The sequence below is a fragment of the Taudactylus pleione genome, unplaced genomic scaffold (assembly GCF_031769625.1).
Source record: "Taudactylus pleione unplaced genomic scaffold, aTauple2 ptg000019l, whole genome shotgun sequence".
NCBI classification, from domain to species: Eukaryota; Metazoa; Chordata; class Amphibia; order Anura; family Myobatrachidae; genus Taudactylus; species Taudactylus pleione.
This window is the reverse complement of record NW_028284421.1, coordinates 33,787,570-33,814,596: the sequence shown is the minus strand read 5'-3', so window position 1 is coordinate 33,814,596 and position 27,027 is coordinate 33,787,570. Positions and strand designations below refer to the sequence as shown.

Here is a 27,027-nt window from a genome sequence, read left to right as displayed (position 1 = left end):
TTATGACAGCAGGGGAAGAAGCAGCTGCAGAGGTGCTGAAGAAGAGCAGGAAGAGAGCAGTGCACTCGTGTACTCGTGTTGAGGAGGAGCAGAAGTGACATCAGGGGGGTGCAGCATAGGAGAGTATGCTCCTCCTGTGTTAACAGTGTACAGGCACTTATTTCTTGAAGTCGCCCCTGTCCATTCTGGCACCCTTATCAGCAGGGCCGTAGCTAGGGTAGTGTGGCCGGTGCCATCGCACAGAGCACCACAAGGCAGGGGGTGCTGTTTGGGCCTGTCAAATTTCTGTTTATTATCATTCTTGTTTGGAGCTTCCTCTTATTTAATCCCCAGCATCTCCTGGCCTCTCCTATCTTTTCCTTGGCCCTTCCCCATGAAGCCATGGCCCTTTTTTGGATGCATTATGTCCCTTTGAAAAATGAGGGTGGCGCCAATGCTCTTTCTGGCACAGGGCACCAAAAAGTCTAGTTACGGCTCTGCTTATCAGCTACCGGCACTTGGAGCCCCTGCTACACCGGTTCCACCCACACTACATCCCTGTCGGATTGTAGTAAGAATCTTGAAGAGTAGAGAGAGATGCCTGGAGGTTTGGGCTTCTGAAACGTTATAAATAAAATGAAGTACTAGGTTTTTTTGTGTTTTTAAATGGTGTTGTTTTCAAGTCAAGTGCTGAGTTACATGATGTCCTTACAGTTCAAAACCTGGTCTAAAATCACTATCACACTGCCTATTTAAAAATAGCTTCATTACCAATGGTTGACAGTGGCCAAATCTATTCCTTAATCATTTACATGGCAATTTGCAAAATGTAAAACTGTAAACCCATCACAAATGTCTCCTAAGAAGTGTTGCTGTGCTGATAATTATTAATGAAGGGACATTTTTAGGTACAAAGTATATCTGTGTCTTTGCAAGTAGGAAGTTATGTTGCAACCACTATCTCCATATGTACTTATCTATTATAACCACCACTCAGGAACACTTTGATGTTCCTCTGCACCATCAGACTGCAGATAGTATGCTATTCTGAAAAAAACCTATGAGCCAAACGTTCTCTTTCAGATTACCATACGATCTTTCTACTCCCATGCCCCTTCAAGCTCCTTCAGAGATTTGCTCACACATCTCACATGCTTCCTTCCCTTAAACTAACTTTCCTTCCCTCACACTATCTTCCCAACACTCCATGGAGACTACAATGACTATGGTAGTCAATTATTTTATCAATGCTAAATCTCACTTCTAATGTGGGGCATACACTTTAAAGACAAATCCATCGACCGATATAACAATGTGGCAAGGTTATGCTCAAACGACCTTGTACATGAATATAAAAAGCAGATTCTGGGACAATGAGTGCAAGTCCCTCCGTACCCCGGGCTGCAGTCCTCGGGAGCGGGGATAAACAATCTCAAACACAGCTGATTCCTCTATATGGATCCGATCTGAAAATCAGCAGTCTGACGGCATTGTTCCAGGATGAGCTTTTTTATTCATTTTCATTGCTTGTTTGTTGTGGTGCTGTGCATGTACCTATTAAAGCAGTTTTTTCTGCATTTGGGAGGAGTTCCAGTACTTACAGCGCTAAGGAATTCCAACATAAAGATACCTTTGTGTGAATGCGGGGAAGAATACAAATGTAAGTGTTGTTCTCCTTTTACACTGGTCACCGCTTCAATTTTTTACAAAAAAGGAAAAAATATCTAGATGTGAGTGAACCAGTATGTAAGTTTGTTTGTTCACTCTATTAACAAAGATCGCGTGAAGGTGTCTGGTCCGTGTGCAGGATTCCACTGTGAGAAACAGCTGAACTTTTTTACACTTTTCAGCGCTCGTTTACTTACTTTGATTAACTGTATTTATTTCTGTGGTTCTTTTGGATGTGCCCACTTTTAAGTTTACTAGCTGCCACTGCATGTAGCGCAGGTGTAACACCTTTACTCTGTATATTAGACCTTGTACATACACACTTACCAATCGGCCACCCGATATGTCTGGGCTGAAGAACCAGTTGTGATGTCCTCATTGCTGGTTCCCGTGGCCAACATATATCTCCTAGTATACACCCAACAAAACCTTCCTGGACTTCAAAGTGGATTTGAAACAAGTGCAACATTCCCTAGTTCTTCTTGACACTGTCGTATCCTGGTTCTCATCATACTTATCAAAGCACTCCTTCAGTGCTCATACATTTCTGGAATTAACATCTATATCAATTGTACCTAAAGGTTTGGTCCTCCTAGACACCCTGCTATTTTCAATCTATACACATCTCTTAACTAGTGAGCACCTATAGATTTCAGTATAACCTCTGTGCATAGGACATATAAATGTATCCACCTGTGCTGATGGCTTTCTGACTTTTCACCTTGGATGGGACAAATTCAATCTTTGAACAGCTGATCTAATAATATCCCCCCCCCGCAGTAAAAAAAAAAAAAAAGCTAGTGGTCTGACATCTCTATCTCTGTTGACAACAGGACAATATAGCATATTTCTCAGTAAAGCCTACTGTGTACTGTACTTCTCAATGCTCAGTGTCTTTGTGTAATCCTTGACTCAGAATTGTATTTTTTTCCATATCCACCATCTATCCAAATTATGTTGCGTGCATCTAATAACTTTTCCAGAATATGAATATCTCTCTCACAGGACATTGCAGAAATTTTAAATAGAGTATTCATAATTTCCTGTCTTACGGGTTTTCTTCTTACCACACTTTCACTACAGTCCAATTTGAATGCAGCTACTAGACTAATTTTCTTTGCCATACACTCTTGTATTGCTGATCTACTCTGTCATTCCAAGATCGGTGCCTATCATCCACACTATACTCTGTCCAAGATCGGTGCCCATCATCCACACTATAGTGTTCCCTCCAGCTCCGGCGGCAGGCAGGGCGCCGGAGCTAGAGAGGGCATGCCCGTGCGCGTGCCGAAGGTGCGCGCGCGGCCGAGAAGGGGGCGTGGTCATCGGAAAAGGGGGCGTGTCTATAAGACGCGTCCCCTTTTTGTCACTCTTGGGGGCGTGCCCGGCACTTACGGACACGCCGGGCAGCCCCCAAGCCCTGCAGACAGGGAGAATAGATGCCGGGCGCATGCGCCCGGCGTCTATTCTCCGGCAGTGACCGGGTCACCGCATGTTTCTCCACCCGCGGGACGCTGCGTCCCGCGGGTGAGAACGGCTCCCGCAGGCTGTTAGGGCAGGGCGCTTTTTGCCCTCCTCCTGGAGGGCAGGGTGCTTTTTGCCCTCCAGAAGGAGGGCAGGGCGCCGCGCCCCGCTAAAACAGCCTAGCGGGAACGCTACACTATACTCTGTCCAAAATCGGTGCCCGTCATGCACACTATACACTGTCCAAGATCGGTGCCCATCATCCACACTATACTCTGTCCAAGATCGGTGCCCGTCGTCCACACTGTACTCTGTCCAAGATCGGTGCCCGTCGTCCACGCCGTACTCTGTCCAAGATCGGTGCCCGTCGTCCACGCCGTACTCTGTCCAAGATCGGTGCCCGTCGTCCACGCCGTACTCTGTCCAAGATCGGTGCCCGTCGTCCACGCCGTACTCTGTCCAAGATCGGTGCCCGTCGTCCACCCGTACTCTGTCCAAGATCGGTGCCCGTCGTCCACACCGTACTCTGTCCAAGATCGGTGCCCGTCGTCCACACCGTACTCTGTCCAAGATCGGTGCCCGTCATCCACACTGTACTCTGTCCAAGATCGGTGCCCATCATCCACACTATACTCTGTCCAAGATCGGTGCCCGTCATGCACACTATACTCTGTAAAAGATCGGTGCCCATCATCCACACTATACTCTGTCCAAGATCGGTGCCCGTCATCCACACTTTACTCTGTCCAAGATCGGTGCCTGTCATGCACACTATACTCTGTCCAAGATCGGTGCCCGTCATCCACACTGTACTCTGTCCAAGATCGGTGCCATCTTCCACACTGTACTCTGTCCAAGATCGGTGCCCATCATCCACACTGTACTCTGTCCAAGATCGGTGCCCATCATCCACACTGTACTCTGTCCAAGATTGGTGCCCATCATCCACATTATACTCTGTCCAAGATCGGTGCCTATCATCCACACTATACTCTGTAAAAGATCGGTGCCCGTCATCCACACTATACTCTGTCCAAGATCGGTGCCCATCATCCACACTATACTCTGTCCAAGATCGGTGCCTGTCATGCACACTATACTCTGTCATTCCAAGATCGGTGCCTATCATCCACACTATATTCTGACCAAAATTGGTGCCTATCATCCACACTATACTCTGTCCAAGATCAGTGCCTATCATCCACACTATACTCTGTCCAAGATCGGTGCCCATCATCCACACTATACTCTGTCCAAGATCGGTGCCCATCATCCACACTATACTCTGTCCAAGATCAGTGCCTATCATCCACACTATACTCTGTCCAAGATTGGTGCCCATCATCCACACTATACTCTGTCCAAGATCGGTGCCCATCATCCACACTATACTCTGTCCAAGATCGGTGCCTATCATCCACACTATACTCTGTCCAAGATCGGTGCCTATCATCCACACTATACTCTGTCCAAGATCGGTGCCTATCATCCGCACTATACTCTGTCCAAGATCAGTGCCTATCATCCACATTATACTCTGTCCAAGATCGGTGCCTATCATCCACCCTATACTCTGTCCAAGATCGGTGCCTATCATCCACACTATACTCTGTCCAAGATCGGTGCCTATCATCCACACTATACTCTGTCCAAGATCGGTGCCTATCATCCACACTGTGGAATTCCCTCCTTTGTACAATAACACTTTGCCCTTGTGTTGTGGAGAAGTTGCCCAAAGCAACCAATCAGCTTATAACTGTCACTTATCTAGCACAATCTTTGAAATGTCTGTTAGGAGCTGATTGGCTGCTTTGGGCAACATCTCCACTTTATCACTCTCCAAGGCTTGATACATCTCCCCAGGGTGTATTAAGGGCATGATTCACACTATGGGCAGCACAGATGGTGTAATGGTTAGCATTACTGCCTCACAACACTGAGGTCATGGGTTTGATTCCCACCACGGCCCTACCTGTGTGGAGTTTGTATATTCTTTCCTCTGGGTACTCCGGTTTCCTCCCACACTCCAAAAATATACTGGTAGGTTAATTGGCTCCCAACACAAAAAAACAAAAACAAATTACCCCTAGTGTGTATGTGTGTGTGGATGTGGTAGGAAATACAGATTGTAAGCTCCACTGGGGCAGGGACTGATATGAATGGACAAATATTCTCTGTAAAGTGCTGCCGAATGTGTGCACTACATAAATAACTGGTAATAATAATAATAATAATAATGAAACGCAACTGCGAATGCAATAGCGATTAGGCACGCAGTTCAACTGCGATAGTATGCACCGCTGCACTACATAAGGATGCCCACTTTACCTTACACACATCCATAATGTTTAGCAAGACTGCAAAATCATCGGTACAATCAAGTACCATCACAGTTGCACAAGCCATGACCATACTTAGAAATGGCTAACTCCCATGCACGTTATCAGGCCTCAGGCTGCGTATGGGAATCGCAGTGGATAATTAATGCACGCCCATGCAACGGTGTTCAAACGCTCTGGCACACCTGCATTGGGCCGACCACCCACAAATGGCACTTCCTGGTAATCACTCTGCGATGGGTCTGCATAGTCACTGCAATCACAGTCCCGATCGCAATGGCTTGTTCGCGCACACGCACTACGATGCATACGCATGTGCAGTACATAACAATCAGCTGATTGCATGCTTATTATTATTTTCCTTGCAGGATCAGGCCCTAAGACAGGAGGGGGCCCATGTGCAGTCTCCATCTGGGGCCCCCTCCTCTCTCTCCGGCGGCTGGCAGCGCACTGGATGCAGCGCTGCAGCAGTAGACTCTGGGCACTAGTCTGTGCCCAGAGTCTACTGTGCATGCTGCCACGCATTTTCCAGGTGATTTCCCTACTCCGCATGCGCAAAAAGCGGTGGCCATTTTCCAGGCGATTTTTACAGCACTGATAATTCTCTGGAGTCTTACGTCGGTGCTAAGTATGAAAAATATGGGTGCAGGGTGTGCAGTGTGGGCCCCCCCTGGACCCAGGGGCCCATGTGCCCCGCACACCCTGCACTCATTATAGATACGCCCCTGCATCTCCCCGAGTGTCAAAAAACTTGTTCATCCCCAAACCAACATTGCTATATGCTTCGATAATATAGTCCCGCTTAGCACTTTTTTCTATTGAAATCTGCTTGGATAATATGCATTATGTGACACATATCTATCAAATGGAAACCTATTTTAATTTAGATTATAAACTTGTGAGGAACACCTTCCTACCTATTTGTATAACTGCTAACGCCTGCATTTTTATTAGTTATTTTTATCAATTGTAGTGCTGCGGAGTATAAAAGTCATAAATAATAATACTAATAATAATACTAAAAGACCTCTTGTTTTCCTCTTTAAGCTCCACAGGTTATCCGGAAGGTACGAGCAGAACAGTTTTCTGATGCATCTGGGAATTTAAAACTCTGGTGCCAGTTCTTCAATATTTTAAACGACTCGGTCATAACTTGGTACAAAGATGAAGTTCAAGTGGCAAAAGTAAAGAGATGGTAATGCTTACAGTTTGGAGATAGTTTATGTTATTTGGCAGTAAACACTGAATGTACTGAGCAGTGGTGGATTTTACCTAACCTAAGGGCTGTAGCCCCCCCCCCCCCCCCCCCCCCCCAGTAAAATCTGCCACCTTAGTGAGCCAGTTGCAGTCCGTGACTGCACAGATTACACTGTGACTAGTAGTGGCTTCCCATAGGAAGTGCTACCTGCCAGTCACAGCTGGACAGGCGATCCCAGTGGGAGGTGTTTTCTCCCCCTGGGACTGCCAGTCTGGGCTGCGATTAGTAGAGAGCGTGCTTCCAAGGGGAAGCCACTCCTCTACCCGCCTTCTAGGGGCTGTAGATCATGAAGTTCCTAGAAGCCGGTGTGTTGCACATGTGCAGCGCCCCCGCCACAAGAGGACAGTCTGTTCAGTCTGATGCATTATATACAGTATAACACAGGGTGAATTGAGTCCTCTCAGTGTGTAAAATGCAGCAACTGCTTTCAATAACCTGTGTCGTCTGGCTCAGGCCACAAGAAAGAAGGAGCTGTACATGTGGACATGCCCTGTTAAGTCATTTGTGATAGTGATAGATTATTTACATATGAGTCAAAACTAGAACCTCAGTACTTTAATGTGACACAGGGCTTGGTGTTAGAGTAGTGTGATTAAGGGATGAAGAGTACAGAAGAAAGAGGACTGGGTGCTTCCTTTTTTAAAGTTTTGCATGAGGGTCTGAAAAGTTACAGCACAGTTGTCAGTTTATATCTTATGGGCACTTACATAGTTGGTCATAGCTATCCTTGTTTCTCTTTTTAGCTCTGGAGATGAAGGACAGGCGGCTCTTGCTATTGTGCAGGCTTCAGTGAAAGACTGTGGTGTGTATCAGTGCACCATTCAGAATGACTATGGAGTCGATTCAACAGACTGCCTTCTGAGCCCAGAGAGTAAGTTCATTTTGTTAATCATTTTAAGGCTTGCCTTTCACAGCTTTTCTTCCATGTTTCTTGAATTAGGGGATCTTTTATCCATAAAAGTTTACCCTTTTTAATCATTTACAGGAACAGGAAAGCAAATTGTTAGGGAAATATCTTTGATCTGTGTAAACTTGGAGCTTCCACAGCAGATGGGGTTGAATACTTATGCAAGCAGCATTTTTCAGGTTTTATATAAAAAAATGCAAATAAATAATGAGTTCTTAGTTTAAAAATGACTTTTAAGATTTACTGGGTTTGCAATACAAATACTGTCTGATACAATCTGTGTAAATGTCACTGATTATACAAACAAATCTGTTGACTTTTTGTGGGTTGAATACTTTTTGCAAGCCACTGTATATTTATTATTACTTGTTTCACGATGTTGGGTGTTTCTAATCCCTTTGTGTTACCTTGTTTTTACAGTATATAGTTAATCATATTATGTTCTACATTTTGGGGTTATGACATGCTACTCCTTTGTCATTTTTGTGAACTTTACTAGTTGAAAATGATAAAAAAAATAAAAAAGAAATTTTATTAATGTGTTATTTAACATGATCTCCATTGGGCTGCAATGGAACTGTTATTCCTTCACACCTGAACAATCCAGCGATCTTACAATTGGTTACGGTGTAATGAGATATTATGCCCTAGCATACACTGCAAGATCCACTGTATGACGATATGATATAGCTTTACAGTATTAATGCTAGCGAACCGCATCATATGTTGAATTGCCTCATCTAATGATGAATTGGGTGGAATTGGGTGTACATACTATACCATGGCCGTTGTGATCCATTGCGGATTGCAGGATCAGCCAATACATCTTTAGCAAACAGTGCTGAGGATATTTGTGGACTACAGTATTAGCAGGGCCATAGTTAATGATTAAATTGATTTTATTATGCAGAATAAAGTCACAGTGCTTTATACATTTCAAAAGAGATCCTTCAATATTATTAAACAGCAGTGTCACTGGGGCATGAAGGACCCACTGGGGGAGTGCAGTGATAAGGGCCCATGCTTAAGGGGTGTGGTAATCACCATAGATGCTTGGCTAACAATAAGGCAAATCTTGGTGTAGTTTCTATAGAATGGAACCTAGCACCATGTTGATCAATGGCCCTGCTCTACCAGGTAACAGACTGCCTAATAGAGTAACAATGTACAAATCAGAGGAGGGATGGGCCCTCAGGCAGTGGGGCCCACCGGGGATTTCCCCTGTACTCCTGTGGGCCAGTCCAACTCTGAGTTGGATCCAAGAGAGGATCACACATGCAGTGCCATATTAGATAAATAATTAGCTTTATCCATTGTTTCTAAATGAAAAACTACAGATAAAATGGAGAGAGGTATCTGAAGCGGTTAGGGAGGCAGGCCAAAATTTGTTATATAGTCCTTACCTGAAGATGTTTTTCAGATTATTTTTGTGAAGAAGTTGCCGTTATTGGAAGATTTAATCCAAACTCCATATCAGTAGCCATTATCCAAAGTCGCTTAAATAAAGCAGGAACTACTAAGAGAATATCAATGTAGGACAAAATGTCACCACAAAATGAATGCCAGTAGCTGGGCATCCTTTATATAGGGCTGTGACCTGCATTGTGACATCACAATGCATACAGTAATCAGCTAGAGATGACTGTAGCTTATATCAGCTCTAGGCCCAGATAAACTACACCAGCACTCTGGTGAGAACAGAAAAGCCGGGGCTCAGGAGATGGCAGTGTAGCTCGGTGCAGGGAGAGGGGCGGGCCCCAGAGGCGGCCTGGTCCCTTAGCAGCCCCAACCTCTGCACCTGCTGTAACTACGCTCTTGCCTGTGAGTGGCAGCTGGTCTGCCAAAGGTAAAAAAAGTGTGTACGTTGACACAACACCTTCATTAAATTGTTTGAGCTGATGCAGATCTGAGATCTGCTGCAAAATTGGGCAGGTGTGGAGGAATATATTGGGTGTTGAATCTGTGTCCAGGTCTCCAGTAGGATTGTGTCAACAGTCTGGTCTGGAGTTGGATCCCCGGAGGATTGGACAAGTGTGTACTCATCTTAAGTCATGCAACGTCATATCAGATGAATAAATTGCTTTATCCATTGTTTCTAAACTAAAAAACTGCAGATAAAGTGGAGCACACGCGCACGCAGGGGGGGTTTCTGAGTACTCAGAAACCCCCCCCTGACGGACCAAAATTTTTTTTTTTTTAGAGACGGAGACAGCACTGTCTCTGTCTCTGCACTGATTGCGGCTGCGTCGGAGCTGCCGCAGATCTACAGACAGAGAGCTCTGCTTGGCAGAGCTCTCTCCCAAGTATACAGCTGCAGTGTTGCCGGGCAGGTAGCGTGACTCTGTCAGTCCCTGCTGTGCTGTGATTGGCTGGCTGTGAGGGGGCATGTTGGTGCAGCGGCAGTAGGAGGTGGGGCAGCCGCTTGTCTCCCGGTGTATACTGTCATGCTGTGTAGGTGGTCAGGTTCCGTGAAGGCCGTTCTGGCGCAGCTGCTCTGGGTCTAGCTCAAGTCCTATGTCTTCACGAGGAGATCGCCGGGAAGGAGCTGCCAAGCATGCCGAGCAGCAGCAACTCCACTCACATGGGCCTCCGGCGGTGACGCACCTCTCTCCTCAGCCCTTGGTAACTATATTGATGTTTATGTGAGTGTGTGTGTGTATGTATGCTATGCATAAGTATGCGTGTGTGTGTATATATGCTGTGTGTATGTATGAATGCATGCTGTGTGTAAGTATGTATATATGTAGGTATCTTGTGTGTAGATATACTTGTGTGTGTATGTATGCATGTATGCTGCGTGTAAGAATGCTTATTTGTGCGTGTCTGTGTGTACGCTGTGCATGAGTATGCTAAGTTGCGTGTGTATGAATGCTGTGTATATTATATATATATATATATATATATATATATATATATTTAGGGGTGTGCACCGGCCACTTTTCGTGTTTTGGTTTTGGATCTGGATCTTTCTTCGTGTTTTGGATCTGGATTGGTTTTGCCAAAACCACCCTTCCGTGTTTTGGGTTCTGGGTTTTGTGTTTTGGATCTGTATTTTTTTTTAAAAAAGCATAAAAACAGCTAAAATCACAGAATTTGTGGGTTTTTCTGCTCCTATGCTATTATTAACCTCAATAACCTTAATTTCCACTCATTTCCAGTCTATTCTGAACACCTCACACCTCACAATAGTGTTTTTATGTCCAAAAGGTTGCACCGAGGTAGCTGGATGACTATGCTAAGCGACACGAGTGGGCGGCACAAACACGTGACCCATCTAGGCATGATACTGCGGTGGCAGACAGGATGGCAGTTTGAAAAACTAGGCCCCAAACTGCACATAATGCAAAGAAAAAAAAGAGGTGCAAGATGGAATTGTCCTTGGGCCCTCCCACCCACCCTTATGTTGTATAAACAGGACATGCACACTTTAACAAACCAAACATTTCAGCGCCAGGGTCTGCCACACAACTGTGGCTGAAATGATTGGTTCGTTTGGGCCCCCACAAAACAAGCTGGCAATTAATCTGTCCCTGCACAAACTGGCTCTATGGAGGCAAGATGTCATCCTCATCCTACTCATCCACCGATTCCTCACCCTCTTCAGTGTGTACATCCTCATCCTCACAGAGTATTAATTCGTCCCCGCTGGAACCACAGGTCCCTCTGTACGTTCTGGAGGCTGGTCTCCCTGGAAGAGTTGATAATTCATTTTATGAACATCATCTCCACATTTTGTGGAAGCAGCCTCCTACGCCTTTCGCTGACAAGGTTCCCGGCTGCACTAAACACTCTTTCGGAGTACACACTGGAGGGGGGGCAACTCAGGTAAAATAGAGCCAGTTTGTACAGGGACCTCCAAATTGCTTCTTTTTCCTGCCAGTACAGGTACGGACTGTCTGACATGCCTACTTGGATGCTGTCACCGATGTAATCCTTTAACAGACAGACGCACGCTTGTCGCTGCTGCTTTGAGGATGCAAGTGCGGCTATAGCCCACACAATTCACAAAGACAGAAAAAAGAAGAAGAATATTTTTATTGTTTGTGTAGCACACTTTGAGGGTGTCACCACCCTTTAACAGACAGATGCACGCTTGTCGCTGCTGCTTTGAGGATGCAGGTGGAATCTAGACGGGATTTGGAACCGGGGACACACTACCTCCATCAATTGTCTAAATCCCACTGCACTAATGGCGGATACCGGACGCACGTCTAACACCAACATAGCCGTCAAGGCCTCAGTTATACGTTTTGCTTCAGGATGACTGCTGTCGTACTTCATCCTCATCGCTAGGGACTGTTGGAGGGTCAATTGTTTAGTAAAAGTAGTGATGTTCCTACTTCCTCTCTGGGATGATGAACAACTCCCAGCAGCAGCAATAGCACTAGGAGGAAGTGGTTCTTGATCTTTCCCTATTTTATTTTTATCGGAGAAAGTTTGGTCCTCCATTTATGTTATATTGATATATACGTGCGGCTAAAGCGCACACAAACACAAAAAATATTTTTTTATTTTTGCTGGAGAGTAGTGCACTTTGTGGGTTACACCACCCTTTAAGAAATGAGCCAGCCGGCTCTTTACTTATGGGACACAGGCGCACGCTTGGCGCTGCTCCTTTGTTGATGCACATGCAGCCACAGTGCACGCAAGTCACAAACACAGAAAATAATTTTTTTTTTTGTTTGGACTGGAGTGTACTTTGGGGGTTACAGCACCCTTTAACGGTCAAGCCAGCCGGCCCTTTACTTATGACACAGGCGCACGCTTGGCACTACTTTGTTGATGCACGTGCGGCTACTGCGCACACAATTCACAAACACAGAAAATTATTTTTTTTTTGGTTTGGACTGGAGTGTACTTTGGGGGTTACAGCACCCTTTAACGGTCAAGCCAGCTGGCCCTTTACTTATGACACAGGCGCACGCTTGGCACTACTTTGTTGATGCACGTGCGGCTACTGCGCACACAATTCACAAACACAGAAAATATATTTTTTTTTGGTTTGGACTGGAGTGTACTTTGGGGGTTACAGCACCCTTTAACGGTCAAGCCAGCCGGCCCTTTACTTATGACACAGGCGCACGCTTGGCACTACTTTGTTGATGCACGTGCGGCTACTGCGCACACAATTCACAAACACAGAAAATTATTTTTTTTTTGGTTTGGACTGGAGTGTACTTTGGGGGTTACAGCACCCTTTAACGGTCAAGCCAGCCGGCCCTTTACTTATGACACAGGCGCATGCTTGGCACTACTTTGTTGATGCACGTGCGGCTACTGCGCACACAATTCACAAACACAGAAAATTATTTTTTTTTTGGTTTGGACTGGAGTGTACTTTGGGGGTTACAGCACCCTTTAATGGTCAAGCCAGCCGGCCCTTTACTTATGACACAGGCGCACGCTTGGCACTACTTTGTTGATGCACGTGCGGCTACTGCGCACACAATTCACAAACACAGAAAATATATATTTTTTTGGTTTGGACTGGAGTGTACTTTGGGGGTTACAGCACCCTTTAACGGTCAAGCCAGCCGGCCCTTTACTTATGACACAGGCGCACGCTTGGCACTACTTTGTTGATGCACGTGCGGCTACTGCGCACACAATTCACAAACACAGAAAATATATATTTTTTTGGTTTGGACTGGAGTGTACTTTGGGGGTTACAGCACCCTTTAACGGTCAAGCCAGCCGGCCCTTTACTTATGACACAGGCGCACGCTTGGCACTATTTTTTTGATGCACGTGCGGCTACTGCGCACACAATTCACAAACACAGAAAAAATATTATTTTATTAGCACTTGGGGGGAGCACCCCTGATGGACAGAGCACCCCCTGGACAACACTACAGCACCCCTTTAGGACTGGGACACTGCACAGGACTTTGGAGTGGACACAGCCCCTATGGAGAACTGACTGCACAACACAGTCCAGCCAGCCCCTATGGACTTTGAAGTAGTGGACACAGCCCCTATTAACAACAGCAGCACAGCACAACACAGCCAGCCCCTATGGACTTTGAAGTAGTGGACAACAGCAGCACAGCACAGCACAACACTACTCTGCACTACACTACACTACACTACACAGCCCAGCCAGCCCTAACTCCCACCCTCCCTCTTCACTGTCCACAGCCGAGTGAGAAAATGGCGCCGACGCAGGTACCTTATATAGGATCCAAAACCCGCGAGACTCGGAAGGCGGGATGATGACGTTTTGCCTCGATTTCAGATCCGAGTCAGGCGGGAAAAGTCGAGCCTGACTCGGATCTGGGGGGCTCAGGGGGGTTCGGATTTCAGAAATCCGAACCCGCTCACCCCTAATATATATATATATAGAAACCCCCCCTTAAAAATCCTGCGTTTGCCACTGTAGAGGGAGGTATCTGAAGGGATAAGGGTGACAGAATTTGTTATATAGTTTTTACCTGAGATGTTATCCAGATTCTTTTTCTAAAGATGTTGCTGTTCAGGACCTTATTGGAAGTGTAATCCAAAGTCCATATCAGTAGTCGTTATTCAAAGTCGCTTAAATAAAGCAGGAACTACTCAGAGAGTATCAATGTAGGACAAAATGTCACCACAAAATGGTTGCCAGTAGCTGGGCATCCTTTATATAGGGCGGTGACCTGCACTGTGACATCACAATGCAGGCAGGCAGCAGCTAGAGATGGCTGTAGCTTAGATCAGCTCTAGGCTCAGATGAAATGCAGCAGCAATCTGGTGAGACTAGAAAAGCCGGGGCTCAGGACATCCTAGTATAACTGGTGCAAGGAGAAGCCGGGCCCCAGAGTCGTTCTGGACCCCATAGCAGCTCCATTCCCTGCACCTGCTGTAGCTACACCCTGGCCTGTGAGTGACAACTGGCCTGCCAAAGATTGGAAGAGTGTGTATATATTGGATGTTGAATCTGCGTCCAGGTCTCCAGTAGGACTGTGTCAACAGTCTGGTCTGGAGTTGGAATCATTCCCATGAAATATACAGGAGAAAGGTAAAAATATCATATACTTTCATGTGGCTTCATTGGGAGAGCCTGAAGCACGAACAGGTCTTCAATAGCAAGCTATGCTCCAAGAAATGACAATTTCACTCATCATATAAGCAATTTATAAACACTCTTGTTGCCCTCAACCCCTCTTCACTGTAATACTGGGTACACACCTGATCGCTATATCGTTCTTTCAAATGAAGAACAATATATCAGTGAAGCATCAGCTGGTGTGTGCACCTGATATGTCTGTGAATGACATTGTTCACAGATATCTGATCGGCTCTGCAGCACAAACGATGACGATATATCTAGCAGATATAGTATATTGTTTCATCTGCCTGTCTGTCCGTACAATCCTCCAACCGCACGATATGTCGGCAGCAGCAGCCAATGAATGTGGTGTCACAAGTGGGCAGGCATATTCAAATAGCTCTGCTGGCCACACACATCGGACAGACGATTGGTGACTGCAGGGGTTAAAGTTAGCCAGAATGGGGCGGAACTGCGTTCCGTCACTTCTATTTGGAGACGGAACCAGTTCCGCCGCCTCCGACCCACTTCAGCCCGGCGCCACAGAGAGGCTCCATTTTGACGGGCACCCGCTAAGATTTTGTTACCAGCGGGCGCTGGCTCCCTCCCCGCAGTGCCAGCCAGAGGCTGGAGCTCACTCCTGAGCTCCGGCTTCTGGCTCCCGCAGTATGCAATGCACTGTGGGAGAGACCTCATGATGTCTCTCCCATGGTTCAGAGGAGCAGCCAGGGGGGCAGAAGCAGAAGTGGGGCTTAAGGGAAGTATTGTTTTTTTTTTTTTTTTTTTTGAGTAAGCGGCTTCACTATAGGGGGCATCATTTCTGAGGGCACTACTAGGGTCATTACTCAGGGGGCACTACTACAGGGTGCATTACTACTGGGGCATTACTACAGGGGAACGACTCCTGGGGGCACTGCATAAGGGGCACCATTACTGGGGGGCACTGAATAAGGCACACCACTACTGGGGGACTGCATAAGGGGCACTATCACTGTGGGCACTACATAAGGGGCACTACCACTACTGGGGGCACTGCATAAGGGGCACCACTCCTGGGGGCACTGCATAAGGGGCACTACCAGCTCTGGGCTCTGCTCTGCCTGTTGCAATATCACAGGGATTTTTTAAAAATCCCTTACAGGGACAGAGCTTGCGATAAAGCTCTGTCCCTGCGAATCCCCTCCACAGCCTTATCACAGTGACAAGGTGCTGCGCATGCGCCCACCGGCCGCCTATACCCCCCACCGCGACACCCCCCCCCCCCCTTAATTTCACTTACCTCTGGTAATCGGTGCTCTGGTGATGTCATCTGTGGCTCCGATTAGCTGGCCTCCCATCCTACACTGTGACCCGGTCAGCTGACCGGGTCACAGTGCAGGATTGGAGACCAGCTGACTGGAGCCATGGAGGACATCACCGGAGCACCGATCTCCGGTCCCTGGACTCAGGTAAGTTTTATTTTTAGTATTTTTTTTAGCAGCGATCAGCTTGTGTTAAGACCACACAGCTGATCACTGGGGCCAGCTCTGGGCTCTGCTCTGCCTGTTAGAGCAGAGCAGGAGTCCGGTAACTTGGGGAAAGTCTGGATAATATCGCCAGGTGGCGATATTATCACAGGGCTTACCCCAGTAGATTTTTTTCACAATTTATTTTTAGTAAATCCCAGGCAGATCGCATTTCCCTTTACAATTATAGGAAATGCGATCTGTTTACTAAAAATATGTGATGATTAGGGGTTGGAGTAGAATCTTACGAATTCTACTCTAATTGCCCTTTAGTAAGTATAGGTGAAACTAAAATAATGTTTAAAGGGCGTGAAAACATCCCTTTTCACTTTTAGTACAAAAAATTTTAATAAATAGAGCCTATAGTGTGCGACTATCTAAAATTAATATTTATTACATCAAGAAATACACTTACATTGTATAAAATTATATAGTGCTTATCTGAGAACTGGATTGTTCTTTGTAGATGTTATTAGTTCATTTCCCTTGTGGCCACAAACAATGGAACATGGATTGTGGCAATTCCAGGATGTCCAGTGCGCAATTCCAGTACTTATCCAGGAACTATCAAAGGGTGTTTGTCTTGATGTCAGCTCTTGAAGTTGATGTGTTGGAAGCAGAAAAAATTGGCAAATGTAAGGATCTGAGTGACTTTGACAAAGTCCAAAATGTGATAACTAGATGACTGGGTCAGAGCATCTCCAAAACGGCAGGTCTTGTGGTGTGTTCCTGTTATATAGTGATTAGTAAATACCAAAACGTGACCCAAGGAGGGATAATCGGTGAACGGTGAACTGGTAATAGGGTCATGGACGTCCTTGCTGTTTGATGTACGTGGGAATCAAAGGCGAGGCCGTCTGGTCCGATCCTACAGAAGAGATACTGTAGAACAAATTGCTTAAAATGTTAATGATATCTATGATATCTATGATAAAAAGGTGTCAGAACACACAGTGTTTTGTGGCTTGCTGCATATGGGGCTGTGTAGCTGCAGATCAATCAAAGTGCTCATGCTGACCCATGTCCACCACCAAAAGCACCTACAATGGGCACTTGAGCATCAGAGCTGGATCATAGTGCAATAGAAGAAGGTGGCCTGGTCTAATAAATCACGCTTTCTTTTACATCATGTGGATGGCCGGGTGCAGGTGCATGGTTTAATCTGGGGAAGAGATAGTACCAGGATGCACTGTGAAAAGAAGACAAGCCGGTGGAGACAGTATGGCGCTCTGAGCAATATTCTGCTGGGAAACTTTGGGTCTTGCTATTCATGTGGATGTTACTTGGACACGTACCACCTATCTACACATTGTTGCACACCAAGTACATCCCTTCATGGAATTGGCAATGGTATTCCCTAATGGCAGTGGCCTCCTTCAACAGGATAATGCGCTCTGCCACATAATATATTCAGGAATGGTTTGAGGAACATGACAAAGATTCAGGGTGATAGTTTTCCTCCAAATTCCCCGGGTCTCAATCCGATCGAGCATCTGTGGGATGTGCTGGAAAAACAGTTGGGAGCCATAGAGGCCCGACCTCGCAACTTACAGGACTTAAAGGATCTGCTGCTAACGTCTTGGTGCCAGATACCACAGGACACCTTCAGAGGTCTTGTGGAATGGGTGAGAGCAGTATTGGTGGTAGGAGGGGGACCTACACAATATTAGGCAACTGGTTTTAACGTTATGGTTGATTGGTGTATATATTCTGTGTGTATACACTATATATATAAATATAAATATATATATATATATATGCATCACTGTTTGTAAACAAATATATATACATTTATGTCGACATCAATATAGTGTACATTATTGCAAACTGTTCATTAGTTTGTGAAGGGAAAATTAGAATTCAACTTCAATGAGCCCCTCACTTCCACTGATGCAGGTGCTACCACATAAGATATCACAGATGGTAATATACAAATGGACATGTTTATATTTATATCACAATCATTACCATAGTTTTTATCACTGTATGATTAGATACCAGAGGAGAAATAAACTTACTGCAAATGTTACACTGTCAGATTGAGGAACTGGAGTAAGTAGATGATATTGTAGACCAAGGTGAACGAAGAAACTTTTACATTAGGCCTAGTAACCTGGTTACCAGGTTAATAACTTGTTATTCACTACAATAAACAACATCACATTATGAACACGTCAGCAGTGTCATAAATAAAAACATGACAAGTTGAACTGAACATGGTTTGAATGGGAGATGGTGTCTATTGCTGCTGGCATGGTCAGCCGCCATTTATGTATCTGACTGACAAAAAAGGACTTCAACGTATCAGCCAGACGCACCGTTTATAATATTCACTGCCTGCTGCGTCCAAAAATCATTCACCACTAGCTCTGTTGCTCTGAGTGTGCAGCTAGCAGCAAGTTAAATATAAATTTATTATGATTCTGTCCAGAATCTGTTTTGGAGAGCATGTATTGCTGCATAGCACACGATAAGATGTGCCCAGCAGCCACAAGCACCTTGATATCATACTCTTATATTGGCAAACAGGAAGCACTAAAGGTGCATGGGACAATATCAGTGGTTGTTGAGCACAGCCATGAATGGCAGCCAGTTTGTGTCTAACTAGTTGTCACCTTCATTCTTCACCTCCTGTTGTGAAAAGTTCCAGCACCCCGGTACTTTAAGGGGTGCTACCCCTCACTCAACAACCCCTCTCGGCATCCATACCTACCTTTGACGACCATATGGCTTACTCTAGGGATGGATAGTCAGAGGGTCCATAATCAATCTTAGAATTTGATGGCAGATAAGAACCACTTGGGCCAACTTTTGGATCAATATCATGGGATTGTTACTTGTAAATCAATACAGCGTGATTATTGTCAAGAGGATATCAATAATATGTACATTTGCATTAGAGAACTTCTTCATCACAGAATACAGCAGAACACTTCTCTGACAATGGAAGCAGAGCAATTAGTGACTCAGCCGATATACTGCATCACATCACACTACCTGTATCGATCGAAACCGGGCCAAGATATTCCTGATTTATCGATATTTAATGTCCATTCCTAGATAATTCCCTACACATCTATCCTCCCTGAGCTGCTGGGATCAACAAATCCTTTACTAGCAATAGTTGCTGGAGTTCTATATTTGCTGAACTCGGTTATGAGTTGAACTGGCAGCAATGATGAGGTGAATACAGGTGGTGGTAGCGATAAATGCAAATATATTGTCCCTAGTTATTTAGGGTCATATTTATCACAATCCGCATCTCAGATGCAAATGGTACTGTATGTGATATATTTGTCCATATTCGCAATGTGATATTTGAATACATTGCAAGGATGTATCAAATATAGCATGCAGGGTCAGAGAGAGATAGCTCCGTCCCTGATAATCCAGTCTCCGCACTTCTCAGGGTATATTTTACAAAAAATACTCCGAATGTAATTGCGCACGTGCCGCAGGCCAACCGCCCCCCCTGCTCCACTTAGCTTACACTTACTTCCTTTCAGGTGATCCGGTGAGCTCCTCTGCTTTGTGACCCTGGTCTTCTGAATTGTGCTGTAAACTGATATGCCAGTTTACAACACACAGATGACTCTGGCCACAGAGCAGGAGCCCAGAGATCAGCTGACCGGATCACGGAAGCAGGGCTGCCATCAGAAATTGTGGGGCCCGGGACTGACAGAATAGGCAGGGACCCCCCCCCCCACCTCCGTTATTGAATGAAGTCTGTGCGCCCTTCCTTTTTATTTGTATTATCTCACCCCCCCTTATTGAATGTAGTCTGTGCACAGCAGGCCCTGCATTTTCATCACCTCACCCACCACCCCCCCTGGTTAGCGAATATATTCTGCGCGTGGCAGGCCCTGCATTTTTATTTTTATTACCTCACCCCCCCCATTAGTGAATTTAGTGATCTAGTGAGCGCGGCAGGCCCTGCATTTTTATCACCTCTCCCCCTCCTGCCCCCCTGGTAGTGAAGTCTGTGAGCGGCAGACATCTAAACCCCCCCCCCCTCCACCCCCCGGGTAGTGACATGTGTGCGCGGCAGGCCCTGCATTTTTAGCACCTCACTCTCACCCATCCCCCTGCTGACCAGACATTCCCCCACTTACCTTATGGATCCGGCAGCGGCTACTTCCTCCACGGTCCACTAGCAGTGCAGAGTTGCAGACGCGCTCCTCTTCATCCGTAGCTCACCCTACTCTGGCGCGCCGTTACATCACGCGTGCTGACTCCAAAACAAGCTCGCGGACCGGCAGCCATTCAGGAGCAACCGCTACGGCCGCTCCTGATTGGCTGCCGTTCCGCGACCTCAGGCTGGCTTGCGGCCGCCCTGCTTCTATCTCTCTCCCTGCATCATTTGCTGCTGCTGCTGCAGCGGCGCTGCTACCCGGGCCCCCCTCCCTCTCTCCTCCCCCCGGGCCCGGGACTCGAGGCCCGGCGGTCCCCCCGATGGCGGCCCTGCACGGAAGAGCTTACCGGATCACCAACCACTGGTCCCTGGGTACAGGTAAGTGTTTTATTTTTCTATTTTAAATATTTTTGTTTTTGCTCTGTGATCAGCTTGTGATCTAGTTAGACACACAAGGCTGATCACAGGCACTGGCTCCCAACTGTGCTCCCGCTGTCAAAACAGAGCAGGAGTCGTTGAAACGGGGTAAAAAATAATTATCAGCAGGCTTCCCCCGTTATAATTTTACAATTCAACTTTAGTAAATCTGCACAGATCGCATTATAATTATCAGACATGCGATCTGCTTACTAAAAAAATTTATAATTAGGGATTGAATGAGAATTTAGTGAATTCTCCTACAATTGGCCATTAGTACATTAAGGTGATACTAAAATAATGTGAAAAGAGTGTGAAAACACCAGTTTTCACAATATTTTAGTACAGTAAATATAATATTGATAAATAAATGCCCCTTAGTTATACTTTTGTACAACTCTATTTGATGTAAACTGTATTGCATGTTATACTCATTTTCACCTTTTGTAATCATTGTTCTGATGCATTTGCTTCAGTAAAAAAAAAAACATTGGGAAAGATGAACATGGCCTTTAGGTGTTACTTTATTTCATTTTGTTTATTGAGTATAAAAAATGCACTCAGGTATATTCCAAGTGTGTATTCATTGGATATGTCTACTTTGGGTTACATAATTTGGAATTATTATTATTGATGGCATTATTGGGTATGACTGCTATGAGTAGCATTATTGGGAATTACTGGTCACTTATTTTGCGATGCCTGCTGCAATGATTATGACACATCAAGGGATAAGAAAATAAAACGTAAATATATAAATATTTACACCCAGCATAGGAATACCTGTGAATTCAATGTGTGCAGAGGAGCTCATTCAGACCCGCTCGCTAAGATGCATACTCTTGCTTCTGCCGATGGTATGCAGTGTGTATGTATTGTGCGCATGCATATGCATCGCAGTGCACGTGCGCATAACTTAGCGAAAGTTCACAATGCGTTCGCTCGCTGCACATAGACAGCCCAGCAGAGTGAGTGACAGGGGAAGCAGTTTGTAGGTGGTAACAGGGACTGGCCATTAAAAACGGGGGAGTGAAGGAGTAAACGCAGGCGTGCCTGAGCATCTCAATGGCATTTTAGAGGTGTGCATAATTATAAGACAGCATCATAGTACACATCACCTGGCTGGTTTTTACCCTGAAGTGCTTGCGGAAGGGTATGGTCACCCTCAAGTGCTGCGATAGCATCCGATGTACCGATGGTTGCATACACTTCCTGGACATGACGTGCACAGTGGGCGTCTTAAAACAGGCTGGTGGGTGTCTGCATAAACTATGTGATCGCTCTCTAAGGAATACTGGGCATGCTAGTGCATTGCTGTGCGGTAGCACTGCCTACGCAATTTGCATACACATTGTGCGAGCGATCTCATCTAGCGAGCGGCTCTGAATCAGCTCCCGAGAGCAAAACAATAAGACAATACAGGTAAAACAGTACAGTACAACTAGCACTAAAAATCTCCACACAGCCACTTATGCAATGTGTGCAATTGAAAAGTACAGCGTCAGCTGAAACCTGTAGCTGTCAGCGTGGGCACAAATGTCAGGTCTAGTTTGTCTGAAAAAAAACAACTACAGATGATTGTGGTCCAGGGGCAGAGAGCTGAAGAAGGATGTGTAGCAGGTGTGCAAGAGAAGTAGGTGATGAGAACAGGAGGAAGGAAGGCCCTGCTCATATAGCTTACAGTCTTCATCTCCCTAGAAGCAACTAAAACCCATGCACTCATTATTTCTTACTGTTATCTATCCCAATCTAGCATTCATATCTCCTGCCTCACTCCTCTCCAGAATAGCTTTCACTTTTTAACTCTGCTCCTGCCTCATTTTTCTCTCTCTTCACTGACGCAGGAAACAATATAATTACACTGTTTATTAACTTTGGATCTCAATGGTAAGGTCACTAGTACAAATATAATGCAGTATGCAACCACAGTAATAGGTCAAGAATTTACAGCCGTTCTGCAGCAATATAAATAAATTGAAGAGTTAAAGATAAATTATTAGACTAAAACCTGACTTAAGAATTGAACACAGCCCCAAAATATATCAGTAAATAGACTACAAACATATATATAATAAAGTGTGCGTGTCTGTCCATTTGTCATTTATGCATGGCCAGAGTTTTGTACCTAGCTCCACCAAATTTGGCAGGGTGGTGTAGTTTAACCAGGATTAGGTCTTTGACTATGTTTAAAGTTCAGCAGGGACATGGAGGTCTACATGGTGCCCTGCCCACCAAGTAGGTAGTGGAGTCTCCGATTTTAAATTGTGGTTTAAGCAAGTTCGCTTCCAGTGTGATCTGAAGGCTGATATGTACTAGCACTGGGCGCCAAGAGAGGTGGTGGAGCAGTTACAGTTTACCCGGGCCCTGGCTTGCTAGAGGGGCCCGGGGGGGCCCCTCCCTCACAGTAGCTCAGCACACACTTGTGCTGTTCTGCAGTGCGAGACTGCTCGCGGCTGCTGCAGCAGCCGGAGCAGTCTCCTATAGCTGTGGGGGGAGCGATCACACTGATCGTGCCCCCCCTCTGTTTAGCGCTGGGCTTGCAGCGCCTCCCTCCCCAGCATGCAATGCCACTACGCAGTGATGTAAAAGTATTGTTTTTTTCAAGGGGGCGTGGCCATGCTTCCCGTGATTAGGCCATGCCCCCCTCCTTTACCCGGGCCCAGCCAGTCTCTCTACGGCCCTGTGTACCAGTGGGGTGCAGGCAGAGCTTCAAAAGAAGAGCAGTCAGTCAGAGGATCAACTGTCACGCTGCACCTGCACTAACAGTTACTAATTTCCTCAAAGCACATCTTCATATGCCATGCTCCATGCTCTCCTATGTTGGTCTGCAGAGATTATTGCGCGGCAATGTTTTCTGTTTTGCACTGATTTCTATTCTGCAGTGATTTCTGAAACTGCAGTGATTTGAGAAGCTATACTGATTTTTGTCCTGTACATCACTCTGGTCCTGATATACCCCATTCCAACTTGTCAGATAATACGCCTGCCTGCACTGTCATTTACTCCTAAATAGTATTGTTGTCCAGGTGTGAATAACTTCTGTGTTTTTGTCAAAGCTTTGCCCCTCTAGTATACCACATTCAAAACTAATCTAAGCCTTCAAAAGTGTGGTCCTATTCAGGACCATTCACTGTTAAAGCACAACCATAGACTAAGTTTCAGAATAACCATGCCACCAAAAAACCGATCCAGTCTGCAACGCAGCCCCTCAGCTACTAGAAGTAAAAGAGAGGCAAGACGTGAGACCTCAGAGGAAGTACAAGCTCGCTTGGCAGTTCAACAAGAGACAATTAGCCAATTGAGAGAGAGAGAGAGAGAGAGAGAGAGAGAGAGAGAATCACTCAATACAAGACTATCTCGCCAATCTGCCATTTCAATTCAAGAAATTGCAATTTCCAATCTGACTCTTTTACAATGACCATCAATAAGGCCCAAGGTCAATCTTTGAAGGTAGCAGGTATTGACCTGCAAACTCCTTGCTTTTCCCATGGGTATTTGTATATGGCATGTTCAATAGTGGGGTAAATGGATAGATAGGTCCATTGCAGGGATAAAACCATGTTAGCAAACAGTGGGCTCCTTTTCAGGATTAATGGATTGGGGCCATAGAAGAGGACAATGTAGAAAATGAAGGTTGCAGATGTACTTCAAGGTCCAATTTTCAAACCCGGGCAACACCAGGTATCCCAGCTAGTTTAAATTAACATTGTTACTATGATCCCTAGGTCATAACACCTTCATCCATTGAAAAAAAGTAATTTAAGAAAATTGTTACATACGGTACCACCTTCATTCACAGCTGATGCAAACAATTTATACAGATCTCCCAATGTTGTGGGTTACTTTATTATAACCCCCCTATCTGGATAAAAGCAGTGTTGGAATAGACTTTTATTACAGCATTATTTGGACAATAATGCACCACAGGAAGTAGTACTGTATTTTGCTATCGAAATGGCAAAAAAAAGGCAATTAACAAAATAAGACAGAGACCATTATAACCCTTGAAAATGTAGGTCTTTTCTTTAGAGAAACTGCAAAAAAAACAAGAAGTCATTGAGAACAGCTTCCTACACCATCAAATTGCACTTGGAAGCTAGAGGAAGCTTAAAAAGGAAGAAGTCTGGCAGACCAAAAGCCACAATAGAAAAGGAAGACAGGATTCGGAAGAGTCAAGAACTTAGTGATAGAAGGCTCACAGGACAAGAGCTTCAAGCACAGCTTATAATTGGTCGAAGTAAGCAAGTCTCAGTTTAAACTGTGACAAGAAGACTTAGAACTGCTGGTTTGACAGGTCAAGTGGCAGTAAGAAAGCCAATGCTAAGATAGAAAAATAAGAGTAAGAGGCTTGATTACTACCTGCAAGGTGAGCTCAGTCTCTGGGGGTATTAACTAATGTCTGGGTTTTTAGAAGTGGAGATGTTCCCATTAGCAACCAATCAGATTCTAGCTATTATCTTCTAGAAGGTGTTAGATAAAAATAAGTCGAATCTGATTGGTTGCTATGGGCAATATCTGAACTTCTAAAAACTCTCACTTTAGTAAATATACCCCCTGGAATCTGTATGTTGTATGTGAGCAGGACTGGATCTCCCGTGTAAGCATATTGGGCCTCATTCAGAGGCGGTCGGAGGATGCAAGCAGTCGCTCAGAAACTGGGCGGCCGCTTGCATCCTGACCGCCCGCCTCTGTTGCGGTCATTAGGCTTTAACGACCGCTCCCCGACCATCGGGGCTTACGACGAGACCCTAGGGTAGGGTCTCCCTTGTCGTAAGCCCCGGAGAGCTTCTGGCTCTGTCTGAGCCGGAAGCTCTCCACTGACATCACTAGTGATGTCAGTGGGGCCTCCCCCAAACGGTAGGCGTTCCCATGGGAACGCCTCCGTTTGGGCTGCCACCCCCCCGGCCCGCCTTCCAAACGGGGCGAGCTGTCAATCAACATCGACAGCTCGCCCCCTTTGGATCGAGACCCGCTACGAGCGGCGCTGTAGGTCGTAACGGGTCTCACGTATGTGCACGACGGCGCCGTCGTGCGCATGCTCTGTGGGGGGCCAACGCTAACGACCGGGTCTGAATGACCCCCATTGTGCTCAGGAGGCTCTGGATGTCTCTCCCTATGTCCTTGCTTCATTGCCTTTTCTATAAACAGTAAGCTCTCACAGCCCTGCTACATTTTGTCACCAGGGGACATTCAAGTGTATGCTGTGGCACTGCACTCGCTGACCACCATACACAAATATACTGTATAATAGATAACAAATATACATATATTTAATAAAGACACTCCAATGTTATTATTCTCTTGTGACTAAATTAAGATTTAAATGAGGCTCAGATGAGCAGTACTTTAGGAGTAAAATGTAATTCACAGGTTCTCAAACTCTGTCCTCAGGACCCCAAACAGGTCATGTTTTCCAGGTCCTCTCACAGCATCACAAGTGAAATAATTAGCTCCACCTGTTGATCTTTTAAAATGTGCCCGTGAGTAATGTATACACCTGTGCACCTGCTGGATGACCTGGAAAACGTGATCTGTGTGGGGTCCTGAGGACCGAGTTTGAGATCCACTGGGCTAATTAATAAATGGGGTCATCCAAATGTGTTAGTATGCAGGATTTTTACTCTTTCCAACAAAAAAACATAATGCCCAGATGCAGTTTGGAAATCGTTTTTCCAGCCTGGGCACTTACATGGTCACCTGAGTGGACACTAGGCATGTGCGCCGGACCATTTAGCTGAATTTGGATTTGGCTCCGATTCGTCATCCGGATTTGCTAAACCTGCAGTGACTGGTTTTGGATTTGACTTTGGATTTTTTTAAAAAATTGCCAACAAAAAGTTAAAATCACATAATTTGACCTTTTCTTGTTCCTAGACTATTATTAACATTAAATTCCAGTCATTTACAGTCAATTTAGACCACCTTACAGCTTACAATATTGTTTTCGCCATTATTGGCCAAATGCTGCAGGGAGCTGGCTAGTTACTAAGCGACAGAGTAGAAGCACAGGCACCGCAGTTTAAAGCACATTTATGAAACATTGGCACACAGCAGTGGCAGAAATGAAAGGAAGTTCAAGATGGAATATGGCCCAAGGAGTCACAGTGCTTTTATACACAGAGGGCTACGGCCCAAGGAGTCACAGTGCTTTTATACACAGACGGCTATTGCCCAAGGACTCACGGTGCTTTTAATGTATACACAGAGAGCTAAGGCCCAAGGAGTCATGCTGCGTTTAATTTATACACAGAGGGCTAAGGCGCAAGGAGTCACGGTGCTTTTAATTTATACACAGAGGGCTACTGCCCAAGGAGTCATGGTGCTTATAATTTAC

General features: G+C 45.5%; 1 protein-coding gene across 1 annotated transcript in view; it reads left to right on the top strand.

The window, feature by feature from the left end:
* The window catches only part of ALPK3 (alpha kinase 3), a 186,000-nt gene that overhangs the window by 137,107 nt on the left and 21,866 nt on the right, over positions 1–27,027 (top strand). Inside the window, exons 8-9 of the mRNA XM_088446714.1 lie at positions 6,498–6,645; positions 7,452–7,579. Of these exons, the coding sequence (XP_088302840.1) occupies positions 6,498–6,645; positions 7,452–7,579 (276 nt within the window). The remainder of the gene's footprint in view (positions 1–6,497; positions 6,646–7,451; positions 7,580–27,027) is intronic.